Source organism: Channa argus, chromosome 12 (genome assembly GCF_033026475.1).
Source record: "Channa argus isolate prfri chromosome 12, Channa argus male v1.0, whole genome shotgun sequence".
NCBI classification, from domain to species: domain Eukaryota; kingdom Metazoa; phylum Chordata; class Actinopteri; order Anabantiformes; family Channidae; genus Channa; species Channa argus.
In genome coordinates this window covers 23,734,477-23,753,412 of record NC_090208.1, presented here as the reverse complement: position 1 = coordinate 23,753,412, position 18,936 = coordinate 23,734,477, and the positions used below count along the sequence as shown (strand labels likewise).

The 18,936-nt window shown below is 39.0% G+C and overlaps 1 protein-coding gene across 14 annotated transcripts in view; it reads right to left on the bottom strand.

Moving 5' to 3' along the window:
* Window positions 1-18,936, bottom strand: part of nrxn2b (neurexin 2b) — a 628,821-nt gene that overhangs the window by 442,544 nt on the left and 167,341 nt on the right. For 13 of the 14 annotated variants that reach the window (XM_067524264.1, XM_067524265.1, XM_067524260.1 and 10 more), the window contains one exon: window positions 6,040-6,069. The exons of the other annotated variant lie outside the window; for it this stretch is intronic. In XM_067524264.1, coding sequence (XP_067380365.1) covers window positions 6,040-6,069 — 30 coding nt within the window. The remainder of the gene's footprint in view (window positions 1-6,039; window positions 6,070-18,936) is intronic. 14 annotated transcript variants of the gene reach the window in all.

The window sequence follows — 18,936 nt, the reverse complement described above, 5'->3', positions numbered from 1 at the left end:
TCTCCTGGCTTAAAAAAGTAAGGTTTAACTTAAAAGAAAGTGTGCGATCCGAATAAGAAGGTAACTCTGAAACCATTATTTGTTTCGTTGTGAGGTTATTTCAACTACCTACGGATACTGGCCCAAGTGAAGGATGCAGCCAAATACAGAGATATTTTTCAGGAATGAAACCTGAGAATATGGTGATGGCTCACCTTGGCAAATAGTCAAGACAATGGTCAAGTGGTTTCAGTACAAGTTTCTGACTGTCCTTGAGCGGAGCAAACAAAGTCCAGACTTAAACCAATGAAACATTTGTGAAGAGACCTGATGACAGTTCACAGACACTTCACATCCAATCTGATGAAAGTTAAAAGAATCTTTCAGGACGAACTGGATAAACTACACAAATACAGGTGTCAGAAACTTGTAGAAACTTAACCATGAAGATTTCAGTTTTTTTTTATTATTTTTGCAAAATGTTTCAAAATTATGTTTTCACATTGGCATGGAATTTTTTTTTTAATTTAAAAAAATATGCACAAAGTGAAGGGGTCATAATACTTTTAGTATAGAAGCCAGTGTATTTGTTCCACCCATATTATGACTAAAGGATTTCATTAGTTTATCAACTGCTGAGGTGACAAGGATGTTATGTGAAACTAGAATTTAAGTCTGTTGTAAAGCTCAGAAGTAGTGAAAGCAGAGTATAATATCTCAAAGCGATTTTTTTGTTATACGTTTTACATAAACAACTGGTTAGTGAGTTACTGTTCAGTGAGAACAGAGAAGTCTGTCAAATCTTAATCGCTGTTTGATTGTTACTTGTAATCTGTTGCTTTCTAAGCATGCTGCCTGGGGTGTGTGGGCTTGGCAGCAGTCTTAGAGACGGGCAGATAGAGATCGGCACTGACTCGAGCACGGGGTTTGTCCTTCCTATACAGCCGTGAAGGACAGCCTTGGGTTTGAGATGAGACCGACATTGATTTTCTTAGCCTGGTTATGTGATGGCTCAGGCACCATGTTTTTTTTTTTATTTGGCTGTGCTGACTTGCATGTATAGGTGACCATGTGTGCACCAGCACACCCACAGTGACATGCACAGCTCTCACAGTATAGGCGATGCCTGGAAAGCTGAGAAGTGCCTAAATCCTCCAGTGAAAATCATCTAATTCGCTAACATGTCACACGTTCTCACCTTTTAACAAATAGGTTTATTGATTTCTCTCTTTCAAAATGGTTTTTGGTCTGTCCACTGGGAACAAACACTATATTAATTCTGACCACAGGGTGATCAATATAAACGTCTAGCCAGGCATTGTCGGATGAAACAAGTATAGTCAGTCACTTTACTTTGAACTCTGGTAATATAAAATCTAAGTATCCACAGCGTTTTCTTTCCACACACAATTATGAACTGGACCTCCGCTAAATTCAACTGGCTTATTGGGAGATTGTTTTATCACTGACAGTAATGAAGATACAGTTTGCACATTAAAACTGGTCAATTTGACGTGTGACAGATTCAATTTGTTCTTCACAACTTTATAGTCATCTTCCACAATTCACACCGCTCTTCTCTCCCTTTATGAAAAGGTCTAAAATGTTTTGTTTTAGCCACCATTCAAGTCCAGACCCTGCTGCTTTTAGGGGGGCAGTTAACAGGATGTGCACAGCTATTCCCTCAAAATTGTGGACTGGAGACTTTCAAGATGCTGTTCAGGGCTCATCTTAAGAGGGGTAATAGTGATAGAAAGATGCTTTAATGTCGGATTTTCCTCATTCGTCTGGTTGGTTCTATTATCTCAATGTGTGCTCTTCTCACTATGAGTGCGAGGATGGAGTAAACAGTCGGCCCAGTTTGCAATGGACTGCAGAGGGAGATCAGAGCTAAGTGGCAGTGGGTTGTGAGAGATGTTATAGGAAAGCAGACTAGACACTGCATAGAGATGAAGAGATTATGGTTATGATTCATCTGCTGGTGGCAGTGAATATCTGTTGGGGATAGAGAGATAGATTTGCAAAAAAAAAGTAATAGCACTGCTATTTCCTAGTTTTCTGCAGACATTGGCCATAAAATGTGATCTGATCTTCACCAAAGACACAATTATCAACAAATGATCCACATACAATATTCCTAGCACAGTCATGGGCTTTCCTGTTTTTATTCAATATACTACTTAAAATTAAAAAGTTATGGTTGAAAAGGTAACGGTAATGTTTTATTAACTAACTGATCCACTGTCTGCAGCAATAACCTCAAGCAAGCGCTTCCTGTACCTGTGGATTAGCGCTGCACCCTGTTCAGGTGGAACTGTTGACCACTCTTCCTTATAAAACTGCACCAGCTGAGCCATATTCTCAGGACATCTGGTTGAGGACTGAGCTCTGACTGTTCCAGTCCAAAGGTGGATTTTGTGTCTCCAAACCCATAGATTTCCTTTGATGTTTAGGGTCATTGTTCTGCCACACTTCCATTCTTGTTTGAATAATTAGAGTCCAGGTTTGCTAACACCTAACTGCAGTTGATTTTTAGGTACATTAGATCTGTAGTTTTGCGGGGCGGCTATAGCTCAGTTGGTAAAGGCAGTTGCTTACAGACCACAGGGTGAGTGGTTCGATCCCCGGCCCTGGCTATATGTCGAAGTGTCCTTGGGCAAGACCCTGAACCCCTAACAGCCCATTCCCCCTTCCCAGTGATGCAGTGCTGGTCCAAGCCCAGTAGAAATTGGGGAGGGTTGCGTCAGGAAGGGCATCCGTCGTAAAAACTGTGCCAAATCAACATGCGGACAATGATCTGCTGTGGCGACCCCGAACTCACGGGATAAGCCAAAAGGAGAGTAGTAGTAGATCTGTAGTTTTGCTATTAGCTTTACCATCATCTCTTTGCATGTTTAATGCGTGTGTTAAATAAAGAACTGAAAGATGATGACTTTCTGTCTCCATGAGAAAGGAAAACAGAATATTTCTCTCCCAGATTTCAAATTAACTTGTGTAAAGTGTAAATTATGAACCCACCCCTACAAGAGGACCACACTGTGATTCCTTATCAAGATCTAACTAAATTCAATATCTGGATGAACCAATATCATAAGCTTATTGAAACTTGAAATATTAAAGTCCTATAAGTGCCACCAAATGGTAATGATGCTCAAAATGTAGATTAGATTTTGTATTAATTTTAAATTTATTCTTAAAATGCAAACGTATATCATATGGCCTAACGTATACTTTGTTTATTTCATTTTGTTTGAGTGGTAATTTCTTATGTATTTGACTACTAAGAGTTTAGGAGTTATTACTGATAGACCTATAATTCTTATAACTGCGTAATCTGGAGAATATTAACAAATATGATATTAAACACATAAGCACATATAATTTGACATGCGACTTTAATTTCTTCAGATGACTTCTGATTGCATTCTGATGATTACTGGTTCAACTAAGATACTGGTGATTAGAAAATGAGCCTAATGCATATTAAGAATAATTATCTTCTAGACAAAGAAAGGTAGACAACCAAAGTCATCTTCTTCATGAACCAGGATTTTCAGTGAATAATCAAGTATTCAACAAAACTATATTATAATTTAATAAGATTAGTATTATACATTATATTTCACATGTAAAAATGTATAAAAGGAAATCTGGGGGAAACCAACTTGAATTGGCCTGATGCAGCTAATAAAATTAGCAATAATAATTTAATTTTAATTTTATGCTTATAGTGGCCTATTGTTTTGTGCTACAGTATGTTTGTCACAGGAGATGCGGGATCATCAGGAAGAAGAAAGGAACCAAAGTTAATAAGTTACTGTCCTTAAAATATCCATTTGTCAAACCTTATTTTGTTCTGGATAAGTCTGTTTATTCCTTGAACTGAGAGAGCAAATACTTTTAAAAGATGGAGGATTAACTGAGCATTGTACTGTCAGTGTGACTGCATGGCAACTGAAAGTGTGTTTAAAGTGTGTTAAATTGCTCAGGTAGGAGGGTCCCTGAACATTATTTTGCTTAGGGCCACAGGATGGTCAGGATCAGTTCTTGAACAGAATATGTCTGCTGAAGTGAGTAATGCCTTTAAAACCTGCTTTAATTTCAAGCCTTGTGTTAACCCACATGCTCCACATCAGCTTTGCAATTAACCAATCAGTGAAAAAAAATGCATTTATTAAACAAAATTAAACTGAGTGATATTGTATTTACTTTGAAACATACACTGTTTTAAACTGTGCCAACTTACCTGCCAAGAAGGTAGTGGTAGCTCACTACATTTGTGAGACTCAAACTTTTTAACGACCCAGTAGCTTCATCTGCCAACTGGTGTTTCACCAAATAAGAAGGCAAATCCTTTAGTTTGATCTGAGTTCAGCTTGTTACTCCACGGTTTTCGAAATTCAGAAATTAAACCAGTCTGTTCACCAAAGCCATTTTTCTGTGATACAGTGAATATGCCATTGTGGATAGTTATGTTAAAAACCAAAAAAACAAAACCAAAACCAAAACAATATCTGTATTTACAGGTAATCTTTCAGGCACCAATTCACTGGACGTGACAACCAGGGTACGTAAAATATATACATCTAAACTGTTGCGTTTTAGTTGACAAGTTGACATTCGACTGCAGTCACATGTTTTGATGTCTTTACGGTGATCTAATTTAATATGTTATCATAGTCACAATGATAACTGCTTTGTGATATATTGTTTGAAGTATCCTACACGTATCCCTGGATTTTGTGACCTTGAACTCCAACAAATGAACGAGAAGACTGAGTTGACTTTGGTGCAAATCATTTTGCCAGCATTGGGGCAGCACATGGTTCACTAAAACAAAAGCAAAGGCCATTCATTCCGCTGTTCTGAGAAAAGAAAAATTAAAAAACAAGAGTAAGCAATGAAACAATGTGAAGTGCTGAATCCAAGCAGTGGAGTTTGTGGGCAAAGTTACAATGATAGAAGATAGATAGAAGCTTTTCCACACCAGTAAAGGTCATAACATTCACTGGCTACTGCACTTCTTCACTTCCTTTCTCACTTGTGAACTTTGCTTTAACACTTTTATTCAATGGACACTCCTCACTGGGAGGCCAGAGACAAAGAGAGGTCTGGAAATAACACAGATAGAAAATAGAGTGGAGCTCTGTGTGTAGTTTAAAACACATTTGACTGCAAAAGTACACAAAATGTCATCAATTTTACACTTAAACATCTGTGACTCATAATCTAAACACTTGAAAAATAAGTCAACTGGACAAAAGGTTAAATGAATAATGGTGTAGCAGAGATTAAACAGCTGTGGCATAAGGTGCATCTGTGGTGTAACTGTATGCAAAATATAATCAAAACAACAACCATTTATAACATCAAAACATTGCAGACACATTTTCTCAAAATCATAACTTCAGCTGTAAACCTTTAAAAGATCTTAATGCCAAACAATGAGAATGTCAGCAGAGTGGTGATGAGAAACTCTGCACATTCGACAACACTTTCACCTTGAAGCGTTAGTGAATGGAATTAACACATTTTCCTTTCATCATTTTGACCAACAAACCCATTGAATCTTTTTTTTTTTTTTTTTTTTTTTTTTTTGAAACCAAAGCAGAAGGGATAGCAGAAAAGTGTTACCTTCAGCCCCGGGGCCAGGTCGTCGGGGTCAAAGGTGGTCAGAGGTGAAGGTCCAGGACGTGAGCCATAGGACAGGACAAGGGGTGGACATACATTGGTGGAGGTCACAGGGAAGCACAAAGAAATGGCAGTGGGCAGAGGGAAAAGAAGCAGAAGGAACAACCAAACGATGCCGAGATGTGGAAGGAGAGGGAGGAGAAGGGGCAGCAACGAGGGATGATGTTGCAAAAGTTTAGAATTGCAAGGGGAAATACGGGAGGAAATGGATGGATATGGCACCAAAAAAAAAAAAAAAAAAGTAAAAAGCAGAGGAAGAAATTGTGCGGGAAAGCAGCAGTTTTGAGGGGCTGAGGGCGAAGAGGCCGAGTCAATTCCTCTAAAAAGTAAACCAAACCAAACCAAAATAAAACAGGAATGAACCCATACCTTGGTCGTTTAACGTCAGGTGCGCCGGACCTTGAAAGGGAAAAAACAGAAAAAAAGAACAGAAAGAGGAAGAAAAGAAGGTCATAAAAGGCACGGGAAGAAAAAAAGCATTGTCACAACGTTGGACTGCAGTTTGTGACAGACATCCTGGGGCAGACTTGGATGTCAAGAGTTCAAATCAAAGGTAAAAAACAAGAAAGAGAGAGAGGGAGAGAGAGAGAGAGAGAGAGAGAGAGAGAGAGAGAATAGTAACAGAAAACAAGCAAACACTTCTTGAGTGAGGTGTGGGGGGTTTAGAAAAAAAAGCATTTTCATTTGGCGCAACCCCCGAAGGCTATTGCTCTCACAAATGCTTTTTTTTCCTCTGGAGTACTTATGGAACACACAGAGAACTGTTTGGCAGAAAAGGTTTAAACTAGATTCCTCATCTCCTACTGTACTCAAATCCTAAAAAAAGAATCTTAGCTCTGCAAGGTCTCGCAAAGAGAGAAGGGGGGGGTGGGGGTCAGAGATAAACCTGAAAAAAACACAATGCGATAACATGTTTTGTGTTGTCTGTAAAAGCCCAGAGTCAAAGATTATCCAAACACACATGCGAGTGTGCAGCACTCAGCTTCCTGTAGGCGGTTTTGCACACATCTAGCCCACACTGCACATCGACGGATTTACGACAAAGGTAGCAACAATGAGACCTCGATGGTATTAGTCAACAAAAAAGTTACTTCTGAATCAGGCCGCAGCACTGAGCAAACAGTTCCGCGTGCATTCGTGAAAATCCATTCACGCATGGTTAAACACACCTAGCTTATCTGGTGGCAGCACAATCATCCCCAAAGAAACAGCAGCCACACTGTCATTAACAGCCCGTCATAGTTTGTGTGCCATAAAATAAACTTATTTAAAACGTTTTAAAATATACATGTTTTTCAATCAATTCTCAAATAGTTGCGTTAACATCTATAACATCACAAAGCAAAAATGAACTGGAACTGTTCCTGTACTATAGACATACCGTTTCCACAGAAAAAGAGAATTCTGGGGAAAAATTAACACAGTCCTCCACTGTGGCCTGAAGCAAGATCTATTCCACAATAAGGTAAATGTCCAACGTAAACTCAATTGAACCACAGGCAGCATAGAATATCAACATCACTGAGTATGTTGGACTTGGAACCTCAAAAGGTCAAACCTTTCCCAGTCAATCCATTTCTCCTTGATCAATATCATTGCAAACATAACACTCCTGGCACAACCTGCAAACAGCTCAATCAAACTAAATGGTAAATAACTCTTCAGCGTCCAAGAAATGCAATGTTGAGGCTAAAGAATTCTGGCTAAAGAGTTCCTGAAAGGTCCTTAAGAAAAAAGTTAACATCCACTGATGGCTAGATCATAAATAATCAGCTATACAAGTGACCATTAAATATGTGATGCATATTTGGAATTCTTTCTTCATACTTCAGATTTACAGTTTGCAAATTCAATGACCTACAGATACCATTTTTTGTGCCTGATTAAAGCAACAGGAATTTAAATTGATTGAAAAGATGTTTAGCACATTATAATTAGTAAGCATTACATGTAGCTCTACCTCAATTTGAAAAAGTTGTGTAAAACATAAATAAAAATAGAATGCAAAAATTTGCAAATCTCATCAACCCATATTTTATTCGCAACAGAACAAACAACATATCAGAAGTTGGAATTGACATATTTTACAATGTTAATACAAATTATTAGCTCATTTTGAACTTGATGGCAGAAACACATTTTACAAAAGTGGAAACAGGGGCAACAAAAGGCTGGAAGAGTAATTGCTGCAAATCCAAAAACAAATGGAGGAGCATTTGACAATTAGCTTAATTGGCAACGGGTCAGAAACATGACTGGGAATAAAAGGAGCCTGTTTGAGACGCAGAGCCTCTCGAATGTAAAGACGGGCAGAGGTTCACAAATCTGTGAAAGTCTGTCTAAAAACCATCTACAGTATATAATATTAGATTCAGAGAATCCGGAGGAATCTCTGTGCGCAAGGGACAAGGCCTAAGGTCAAAACTGGATGCGGGTGATCCTTGGGCTCTCGGGCAGCACTGCATTAAAATAGGTATAATTCTCTACTGGACAAGACTGCATGGGCTCAGGAACACTTCCGGAAATCAGTTTCTGTGAACATGGTTTGCTGTGCAATTCACAAATGTAAATAAAGCTGTATCTTGCAAAGAAGAAGTCATATGTGAACACGATCCAGAAACGCTGCCTTGTTCTCTGGGCCAAAGCTCATTTAAAATGGGCTGAGGCAAAATGGAAAACTGTTCTGTGGTCAGACGAGTCTAAATTTGAAATTCTTTTTGGAAACCATGGAGGCCGTGTCCTGCAGAATAGAGAGAAGAGGGAACATCCAGCCTGTTATCAGCAGACAGTTGAAAAGCCTGCATCTCTGATAGCATGGTGGTGCATTACTGCCTATGGTGTGGGCAGCTTACACATCTGGAAAGGCTCCATCAAGGCAGAAAAGAACATAGAAGTTTTTAGAGCAACACATGCTCCCATCCAGACAACGTCTCTTTCAGGGAAGGCCTGAAATATTTCAGCAAAACAATGATAAACCGCATACTGCATCAATCATAACAGCAGGGCTTCGCAGGAGAAGAGTCTGGGTGCTGAACTAGCCCGGCTGCAGTCCAGATCTTTCACTAATAGAAAACATTTGGTGCATCATAAAACGTCCTGCATCAGACAAGAATGGGACAACATTCCTCTCCTCACTTCCCAGTTGTTTACAGACAGTTGTTAAAAGATGAAGCGATTTTAAAAAAAAATCCCTCTATTCCAACTTTTTTGAGATGCGTTGCTACCAACAAATTAAAAATGAGCTAATATTTTCCATGAAATGGTAAAATGTCTGAGTTTAAACATCTGCTATGCTGTTTATGTTCTATTGTGTATAAAAGCTGGGTTGAGGAGATTTTCAATTTGTTGCAATCTGTTTTTATTTACATCTTACACATTGCCCCGACTTTTTTTTATTTTTTTTTATTTTTTTTTGGAGTTGTATGATGATTCAACACAGATTTACAGCAGAAAAAGGCCAAATCGACACAAAACCTTCAGTTTCCATGCATAACAAATCTATCATGATGTGTTTGAACCTATCATGGTTTCTATAAACATTTAAACTGTGCACTGGCAAACCGGGGTGCTTCACAGCTAAGGTTACCTAAACGTTCAGTAGCCTCCCATGTTTTTTTGGACACAAAGAGGATAAAGATAGTGTCTAGTGTCTCAGAAAACAAATTAACACAAAGCAAGGGGCAAGCTGTTAGTCTGCAGCATGAATGCAAAAACATCCATATCACCATCAATGAACAGGTAAATTGGAAGGTGAAGTCTACAGAAGCTCAAATGACTCTTCAGTACAAGCTGCTCCTATTGTCCCCTTACTTAATAACATCTGTGATTCAGGGGCAGAGGAAATTTACAGGCAGAGTGTTTTTTATTTATCTGGCCGCAGTCCATCCCATGCTGGCCCCTTTGCAGGGAGTCCAATCATTCTCACTCTGCCTCCCTCTGTTTTTGTCCCCTTGCTCATAATCCATTAAGGAGATAAGGCGAAGGCTCCTGCAATGAAACACAATGCTGCCGTCGCTGCATACCAAATCATTCAAATGCCCCCCCGCCCCCCCAACCAAGGCAGGCAAGAGAGACCGGCACGCTTTTAAGTCAGAAGAAGACAAGGAAGGTAAAGATTAGAGGGTAAAGAAGATAAACCGAGACAAATACATGACAGAGAAATTGCGGCAAGTTAACTATTAGCATCTTCACATCAATTGTTGACAGGTGTGCGGAACGGCCAAAAATGGGAAGGACAAACGCTAACAGAGGTTGAAACAGGAAATTAGAAAGCTGTGATTTAATCACATAAAATGCAAGACTTATTTTTGACACATTTGTTTTTAAACAGAGACACAAAAGCCCCCCCCACACACACACAGACACACACGCACACACACAGGAGTTGGATGCCAGACTCCCATCCTGCCAGATCCCAAAAATCAGAATATGACAGCTTTCCCTAGCAAGTGATTTGTGGGCAGAAGGGGCAGCATGACTGTAAATTTAAATTACTGATCACTGCAAGACATCCAAACACAACAGCTTCGTCTCTCTTACTTACATTCTGAATCAATATTAGAGCACAAATCAAATGACAACAGCCACAACCAGCGTTGCTTTCCACACAAAGTAGAACGGTGGTGAAAACTGAGCCCCAGCTATGAGGCTCCTCATCTCCTTGACATGTCAGGATTTGATCCCATCCTCAGTTCTGCAGCGAGTACAGATGGGAGTGCCTAACGGAACCAGTGCCGACTGGGGAGCGGCTCCGATTGGCTGATTTTGATGAGTGGCAGATGGAGCTGGGTCATAATTCTGTCATTAGGAGAAGAAATGCTTACGTATTATCTGGCTCACTTGTATTTTTCTTCTCTTTCCCCACCTTTTTTTACCCTAATCAATGCTTCCATCCGCTCGTTGCAGCTGTCTCCTGCTCTCTTCTTTCACCAGTTATGCTCTTCTTTCAGGTTTGGTAAATACAACTGCCTACTGTTTAGCAAAATCCTGATTTTTTTTTTCTTCCAGATGACTATTGGTGGCTTAAACACTGATGTACTGCCAAATACTAGATGATAAAAGTCAATGGCAGCAAAGGTGATGAATGTTCGCAAATACACCACACTGATGCTTGCATTTAGCTAAATGAACTTCTTGAAATGTGCCCAGAAATTATTGCATCAGCTTCCCCCCACATTAAATTAATCATGATTGAAAATTGTTTTAGGTCCCGCATTTCTCTGTGTGGTGACTTTATGTGCAGACTTGACAATTCTTGGACCGAGGGGGTTAATAAAGAAAGACAGATTTGAATTATTAGCAGCAGTAGCAGCAAGGTCATCATTTTATAACCAGGAGTCAACAGGTATAGGATGTTCTTGAATGACCTTGTGAGATAACCAGCCACAACAATCCTCAAACATTTGATCATCACGCCACATCAGCAGCTGTTCTGGGTTTCTCAAAACCAAACAACTGTAAGGGACAGAGAGTAATGGGAGTCATAATGATAATTATCCCTTTATACCTCTTTTGCACTTCCTTTCCTTTCACTTCCTCTATCCCCCATTCATCAGATGGTCATAAGGAAGAATGTGTTTGGTTCTCAAACCCCCCTGTGGTGCTGGGATGAAATGCTAAATAGCATCATCCTCCAAAGACTGTTAGCATATGGCCACCAAACTTTACCTGCTTCAAGAAGCCAAATGCTATATTGATACAGAATCTTATTCTTTTCCAAAATGGTTCCCACACTCCCCCCCCAAAAAAAGAAAAATCAGTTTTTACTTTAAGGACACTGCCTTTGATGACTTTAGTGGGAGCTGGCATTACTAAAAACCAAGGGCTATCCAAGTGTATAAATGTCATGAAGTATAAAATAGGAACAATAAATGGTTTTATGCGCAGCTTATTGCTTGGTGCACCCAAGGCACAAGTTATAAAACAGCACAATATCCAAAACATTTCACACATTCACAAATCACTGGCTTTTACTAGGCCTGGGCAAAGATTAAGTTTCACAGCATAATCATTGCTGTTGCCAAACAGTGCAGGCATGGCAAGTGAGGGCTTAGAAACAAACCAGGGCAATTTGTAAAACATCTGCTTTAAAGAGGCTGAAAAATTGTTCTGATTCAAAGTAAATAATCTTCATCTCAGTAGTCTGATCTTTAAGGCATAGTGTCTCTGCACAGCTAAAGTAATATATGAACTGTGGCAAAATTTAAACTGCTTTAATAATTCATCTAAGGGAAAAGGGAAAGAGAGGGAGAGTTAGAGATGTTAAGGGAATAAGACAACGTCTGTAAACTTGCACAGTTATACATGGGTTTTAAAGAGTTTCTAAAATTTCAAACTAGAGCTCGTCCCAAAAGTAGGAAACATGTAAAATTCTATACTCCAACATCAAGTGAAAACCTACATTGGGCCCACAGCACCTTAATGACAGTGTGGAGCCAATGAGTGATAAAGGGCTTACGGTGAACTCACCCCACCTTAAATTATGTACAGTGCATATTATATATTCTATATAAGAAATATACATCCACTGCACTGCTGAATCTCTGGGGTTACTATCCCCATGCTAGAATGAACTAGATATGAAAAAGCTATTTCCTTTTAATTAAAAATGCTCCAAACATCAACACAAAAGTGAGAAACTGTATAGGTGATACCCCTAGATCCGAGGGGGTCAGTTATGATTTCACTCCCAACCAGCTTCCTCACTAACCAGTTACCCCAGTGATATGAGAATTGCAAAGTTTGAGGTACTACTCACATTATGGGCATTTAAATCTGACTACACTGCTTCATGCGGGGACAAGAGGTTGGTCCCCATGATAACAATGACTGAATTTTACGGTGATTACATCCTCTACGGTTAGGATATGTTTTGGTCTTAGGTTAGAATTAGGGTTATGCAAGTAGTGGATATGATTAGAGTTAGTGTAAGTCTCCATCAAATGATTATAAGCTCATGTTTAATGTTACTGTTTGTTCCCTAAAGTTTTGGAAGTCAGACTCTGTGCATGTGTGTGTCTGTGTGTTAATGATGATGAAGACGCAAACAAAACTCTAGAAACCAGAACAAGAAGACATATTTACAGGATAACTTGTATGGATGCGTGTAATAATTGCACTTTAAATTTTGCCATGGCAACAGGGTCTACTTAACATCCCAAAAAACACAGAGTGTGTTATATTTCTCTCTAAGTAGAACGTCCGAGATTTTAGAAGTATAAAAAGTCACTTTACAGCAATTAAAAATCCTGTGTGTGTGCACGTGGGACAACGTGTGCACAAACGAGAATTTTGATTTGCTTGGAAATACCACAGCGAGCGGTTGACCCCAGGCGACGCACTTAAGCTGAATGAGTGAGGCATTAGATCTTTATGGTCACTTTACACTTTACACGGCACAAACAGCCATCATCTGTCAGAAATGATCCACTAAGTTGTTTGGAAGCCTGTCAAATGATGTGATTTACTGTTTAAAGTTACATTTAGAAGTGACAACACTATATAATTATAAATGTGCATGGAAAGGAAGCAAACACATTTTTTTAAACCAATTACATATAATAATATAATCCAAAACATTTTCATCTGTCTTGCTATTTTGCTCCAACGCTGGTGGCTTTGGTGTTTTTGAATTAATGTAAGCACTGTGACAACGTACTGAAAAATTAAAGATGTAAAGCATTAACATTTTATATTTTGTCAATGCAAATATTGTTTTTTTTATTCAGCAGCACTGTTCATAGATCTCATGTGCTTATTCTGCATGGGAAGGGATCATAAAGGAAAATATAACATATCTAGGTATTATGCGCCCCCACGTCTCCTAATTAACTGGATAGCACTCAGTGAGTCACTTTGACTCGCACATTTCGGTCAATGAAACACAGCAAACATCTCATGTAATATCTCACGTCTTCAAAAATAAATCAGAGCATCTCAAAGATTGGTGAGGGTTAGAGATCTGAACAGTTGTTGCTCCGTTCTAATTAAACAGTTCATAAATAAATAGGTCCTCCATGTGTCGAGCCAAAGAATTTGGACAAATTTCACATTTTAGCCACTGAAGCTATCACAGAAAAAGGAATGCTGATGATTTTTTTCACTTAATCTACACAACACAGACTAAAGATGCTCGGAGGAGCTACAATTTTCTACTAGCTCTGAAATAAACCCCACAGAATTCACTTTAATTGAAGGTCTCTATTGGCCCTAATAGCACAACATGTTAATTAGCAAACTTAGCATACTGATGGCCAAGAGTGTATCTACCATCTCCTAAATTTAAACGGGTATAGGATTCTGCCTATCCTTCCATTTTTGGTATTTTTCCCAGTCACTAAATGTTTTGGGTTTGTGGCCTAGAAGAATCATGATGGATTCCATCTTGTGAAAACCAATAAACTTCCTATCTGACCTCTATTTTACTTTCATTTAACAGGTCAAAACTAATCATTATCCTCACTGACATCTGGTGTCCTCTCCCAGAGCATCCATCTGTCCTTCCTCTCTTCTTCCTAATCTTTAACTGCCATGCCACAGATGCATCCTACAACCATTCCTCACTCCATCCGCCTTCTTTCCACAGCCAATTTCATGGAATGAAAGCCCCTGATTGCCACTTCTGGACATACTCATTAGGGAAGCTGAAAGCGGGGAGTGTGCAACAAAATGCATGCCATCCTTTACAGTTTCTGTTTCTGGGATGCTGGAAGCTGTAATTGCAACATGAGATGTGATGGAGAGACTGGCAACATTGGGTGGGAAGGAAGTCATCTTCAAGTGGACAATTAGCACATGCACTGAAATCCCGGTTCCTATGTACAAAACCATTAATGTACCACTACCCCCCTTCTACCTTCACACACCCTACCAGAAGCTACCAGCATAATCTGAACCATCCATTTAATATTATTTTTCTTGCAATCTTTCCCTTTCAAACACTATTTAAAAAAATAATAATTTGAATAAGAATAATTAGTTTTTTTATTTATAAATAGGATATGTGAAAAAAAGGGGAAAAAAAGATTAAAGTAACAAAATATATCATAGCTTTTGATTTCTCAACTCAAACATTTATTAAATATTTTATAGTTGGGAAGTTTTGACATCATTGTCACCTCCACTGCAAAAGTACACCCATGTCAGTGAGATAGAGTAAAAACAACAAAATTTGTTGGTCCTCTGAGCCATGAAAGCTCAAGTCAGAGGGAAGGTAATCTACAGGGACATTAGTGCAAAATAGCACCTTGCCTTGAGCATTTGTTGATGTTTAATGTTTCATTTTGACAATTTCCTCCCTTCAGCCGGTGTTTAGGAGCTCAATTCACTTGCTCTCCTCTAACAGCATTGCAGTGAACTGTAGTTTCTGCTTAGGAAAAAAAGCTAAAAGTCCTAATGACTTTACTGGAAATGTGGCTCACCATGAGGTTTTGACAGGGCAACTTCCTGTGTAGTGTCAGGGGTAGATCTCAGCAGGTAACTCCAACAACAGCCCATAATGGAAAATTAATGTCTTCCAACTGAGACGATGCACTAACTTCATTTAGCTCATTGGTAAACACCATTAGACCACGGAGTCTGCATTTCTCCTGGAAGTTCAGTCATTTAAGAGAGTTGGGTAATTATGGCAAAATTAATGGAAATTCTGTAACAAATGTATTAATAATTCGTGTGCCTACTTTCTGAGGATGAGATTCTCTTTGCAGGACATGATGAGCAGCTTGATAACTGAGAGGGCAACATCCCAACTGGTGTATCCTTCCTCCTCGCAACAACTTCATTACGTGTTTCTTTCCTACACGATGGTGAATGAATGGTTCTGAAGATGTCGCTAAAATGTGGATAAAATGTGATCACTATACAGGATTCAGTCTAAAGGTTTTAATTGATTATAATAGTCATGACATTAGAATTAATTCTCTATTATTATCATGCAACAATTGCTACATTTTAGCTACTGATTCATAAAATGGGACACTTAATTTAATCTCAAGGGGATGTTTTACAAGTGCATGTGTGTTCGGTACTTAGTGAAATGACTCGTCGGAAAAATATTTTAGACAAATAGGGAAAGATTTGAGTTGTAGTCAGGGGCAAAAAAAGATTAATAAACCATCATTCTTTTGTCTGGACATCACTTTGTAAAAGCGATGTCAGAGTTCAACCCCGAATTAAGTAAGCGACAAATCTCAAGTTGTATTTTACTGAAGATACAACAGTATCTCGTTTAGTTTCAGCTGCAGAGCAAAAAGCCCCGCTGCTTGCTTTCATCTCGCCAAACTCTAATTAGGCAAACTGAGCAAATACCAGCTAGAGAGAAGTCCTCTGCATATTCAAACAAAAGGGCTCCTGAGTTCGAGCGAACAGAAGGAACTAAAGAGCAGGAGGAAGAAAAGACAGAGAGCTGATCACAAGAAAATTAAACGGCACTGAACCTTGTAAACAAATATTTCAACAATGTTAAACACAATGCAGGAGACGTCTGGTGCTGCTGTGCTGCGAAATAGCCCAGCTCTGTTTGGAACGGGGTTTCACGTCTGATGGGTGCTAAGAAAAAAGAAAAAGGAACTCAACCAAAGAGACAAAAAAATACATTAGGCATGTTTATCTCTTTGAATAAGTATTAAAAAATGATGTATATGGCTAATAATTCTGCTTTTTTATCCAAACTGTCTGAAAAGGGCATAATGCCACCATTGCTTTCAAAGATAAGTTCCTCTTTACAAAGGTGGACTGTTTACCCTTGAAGTGTCAGCTACATTTTCTTCCCAGGGATTTCACAAACACATCAGAACAATAAAGGGTAAAAGAGACAAATCTTACAATTCTCTTTTTTTTCTCTGTCAAAAATTAAGCTGTTTTTTGATTTGGTGATGCCTGATGATCTCCCTTAGATGTTTTAGGGCAGTTTGCCAAAAGAACGGTGAGACGATTTGACAATAGACTGACACAAATTACCTTCTTCCTTGCTTCCCAAATCTTGTTTCACTTGAAAGTCACCAATTTGTAGCCCCCCTTTTTTTTTTTACAGAGAGATGCATCATATCTTGTTGGCATGGCAACTGGCTTCAGTATCTTCCCTCTTCTGACCTCTCTTCCAGGTGTATTCCTGTTCTCTCTGTAATCCTCATCTATTGATAACGTCTTCTCTGTTGTCCCATGCTACTTGCCCCTTTTTACCCATCCCTTATTCGCCAACAGTATGGGAAATGCTTATGACTTGCATCTCTCTCTGCTGGCAAATAAGCTGGTCAGTACGTGTGTTTACCAATGTTCAGGTAAATCTGAATAAGGGTATTCAGTAATTATATCCAGGGTGCATTGGAATCAGCAATGATATTCTTAAAAATATTGCCTCCTGAATCATTGCCTACCAATCTAAACCTAGAAAGGATTGCAGGTGTAAGGAAATGACATAAACCCAACACTTTCCTAATTCTTTCCACTGCAGCAAAATTGCCTTTTGGGGGTAAATCCTTTTTACACAGTCAGGATTCCTGTATCCTATTAAGCCTACATTTTTAAGGCTGTATAGTGTCGCTGTAAGCACTGGCCAGCATACATAATACCACAATGCCACTGATGAAGTACAGATTAACATATTATTGGTATTAGTTAAAATGTTATTACATCAGAGTTTTAAAGATACAATTTAGGCAATGATGAATGCTGTGCTAAACTGTAGATCAACACAGAAGGAAATTAAAAAGGATATTTAAACAAGTACTTTTGTTTCTTTTAACATTAAGTTCCAAAATAATCACTGCTTTTAATAATGAGATAGATTCGCTGTTTTCACGGTGGGTCTCAATAAAACCTGGATTTAGGATATTGAGTGTATGAAAGTAACAGAAACAGCCACTCATGGAAGACATGAAGTCCAAGTCCAAGTCATTTGGGGGGTCAGGTCCAAGTCAAGTCTTGAATATTATGTTGTTTCGAGTGTTTTCTTATTTGTTGCCATTAAAACTGCATAGAGAAATGCATCTAAGGAGCTCAGAGTGTATATAATGCATTATCATCACACCTTATACTGTATTATACTTTATATACTGTTAATTGATTATTCTGCTGATTACTTGTCTATTATTCAATTGATAGTTTTGCAGAAATCATGAAAAAGTAAAAATTGCATTCACAAGTGTATGAAATAAATGAATGCCAAATTACTGTAGGTGTGTGACAGCCTGATATGGTTTGCACCTTGAACTCTCACACCAGACACTACCTTAAAATAAAAAAAAACGAATAAAAGTTTGTTTTCAGGAACGATGTTCTGAATTCTTAAAGACAGGCAAACATTCCTGCTTTGGCAGACACTTTGCCTCTAAAAACCCCGGTTCATTTTTTGGATTTTTTGGTATTCTCTTTCAGCGGATGGAAAAGAGTTATATCAGCCTTGCTTCTTCTGCCATTTCCCCAACTACATGTCTGACACGTGGAGCTGAGATTCTGCGTTCGGCTGCATTTTTTCTGATACCAGAAACAACCATTCAGCTTGTCAGAAATCTATCTTCTTTACTACAATTGTTCACAAGTTCCAGACCACAAGTCCAAGTCTCAAGTTTCCGTGTGTGCAACTTAAGTGTGACTGGAGTTCGAATGACAGACCCGAGTCCCCATCTCAAGATATGTTAAGTTATCTTACCCAAGTGCATGGATAATTAGAGACAGAGAGTGGGAGCCCTGGGGTCCACAACCTTTTCACAACTAGCTTTGCAAGATGCTTGCTTGGAGAATTTTGACCCGTTTTCTTCACGGCATAATTGCTATTTTTATTCTGCTACCTCGTTGCTTAACAACAGCACATTGTTTATGCCAGGGATCAGCTATTAGCGCCGGCCAGCTTAGTTACAGAGATGAGGGATCTTCTAGATGAACTTTAGAGAAAAACACACCGGGGATGCAGAGGGAAGAGGACATTCCAAGGAAAACAGAGACTTTTGGAGAGGAAGGAGCACAAGCAGTGTCTCCCCTCTGTTATCATGGGCAATGTGAGATCACTGGGGAACAAGATGGATGACATAACTGCTATTATAGTAGCTGTTTACCTTCCCCCAGCTGCTAACCTGATGTTGGCATGTGATGTCATCAACACTACCATAGCTAGTCTTCAGACTAAACACCCACATGCCCTCATTAAAATCTCGGGTGACTTTAATCATGTCTCCATGGACAAAACCACAAATTCCCTCAGTATGTGACCTGTAGGATCATAGAGGAGAGGACCCTGAATTTACCGTATGCTAATGTGGAGAATGCATACAG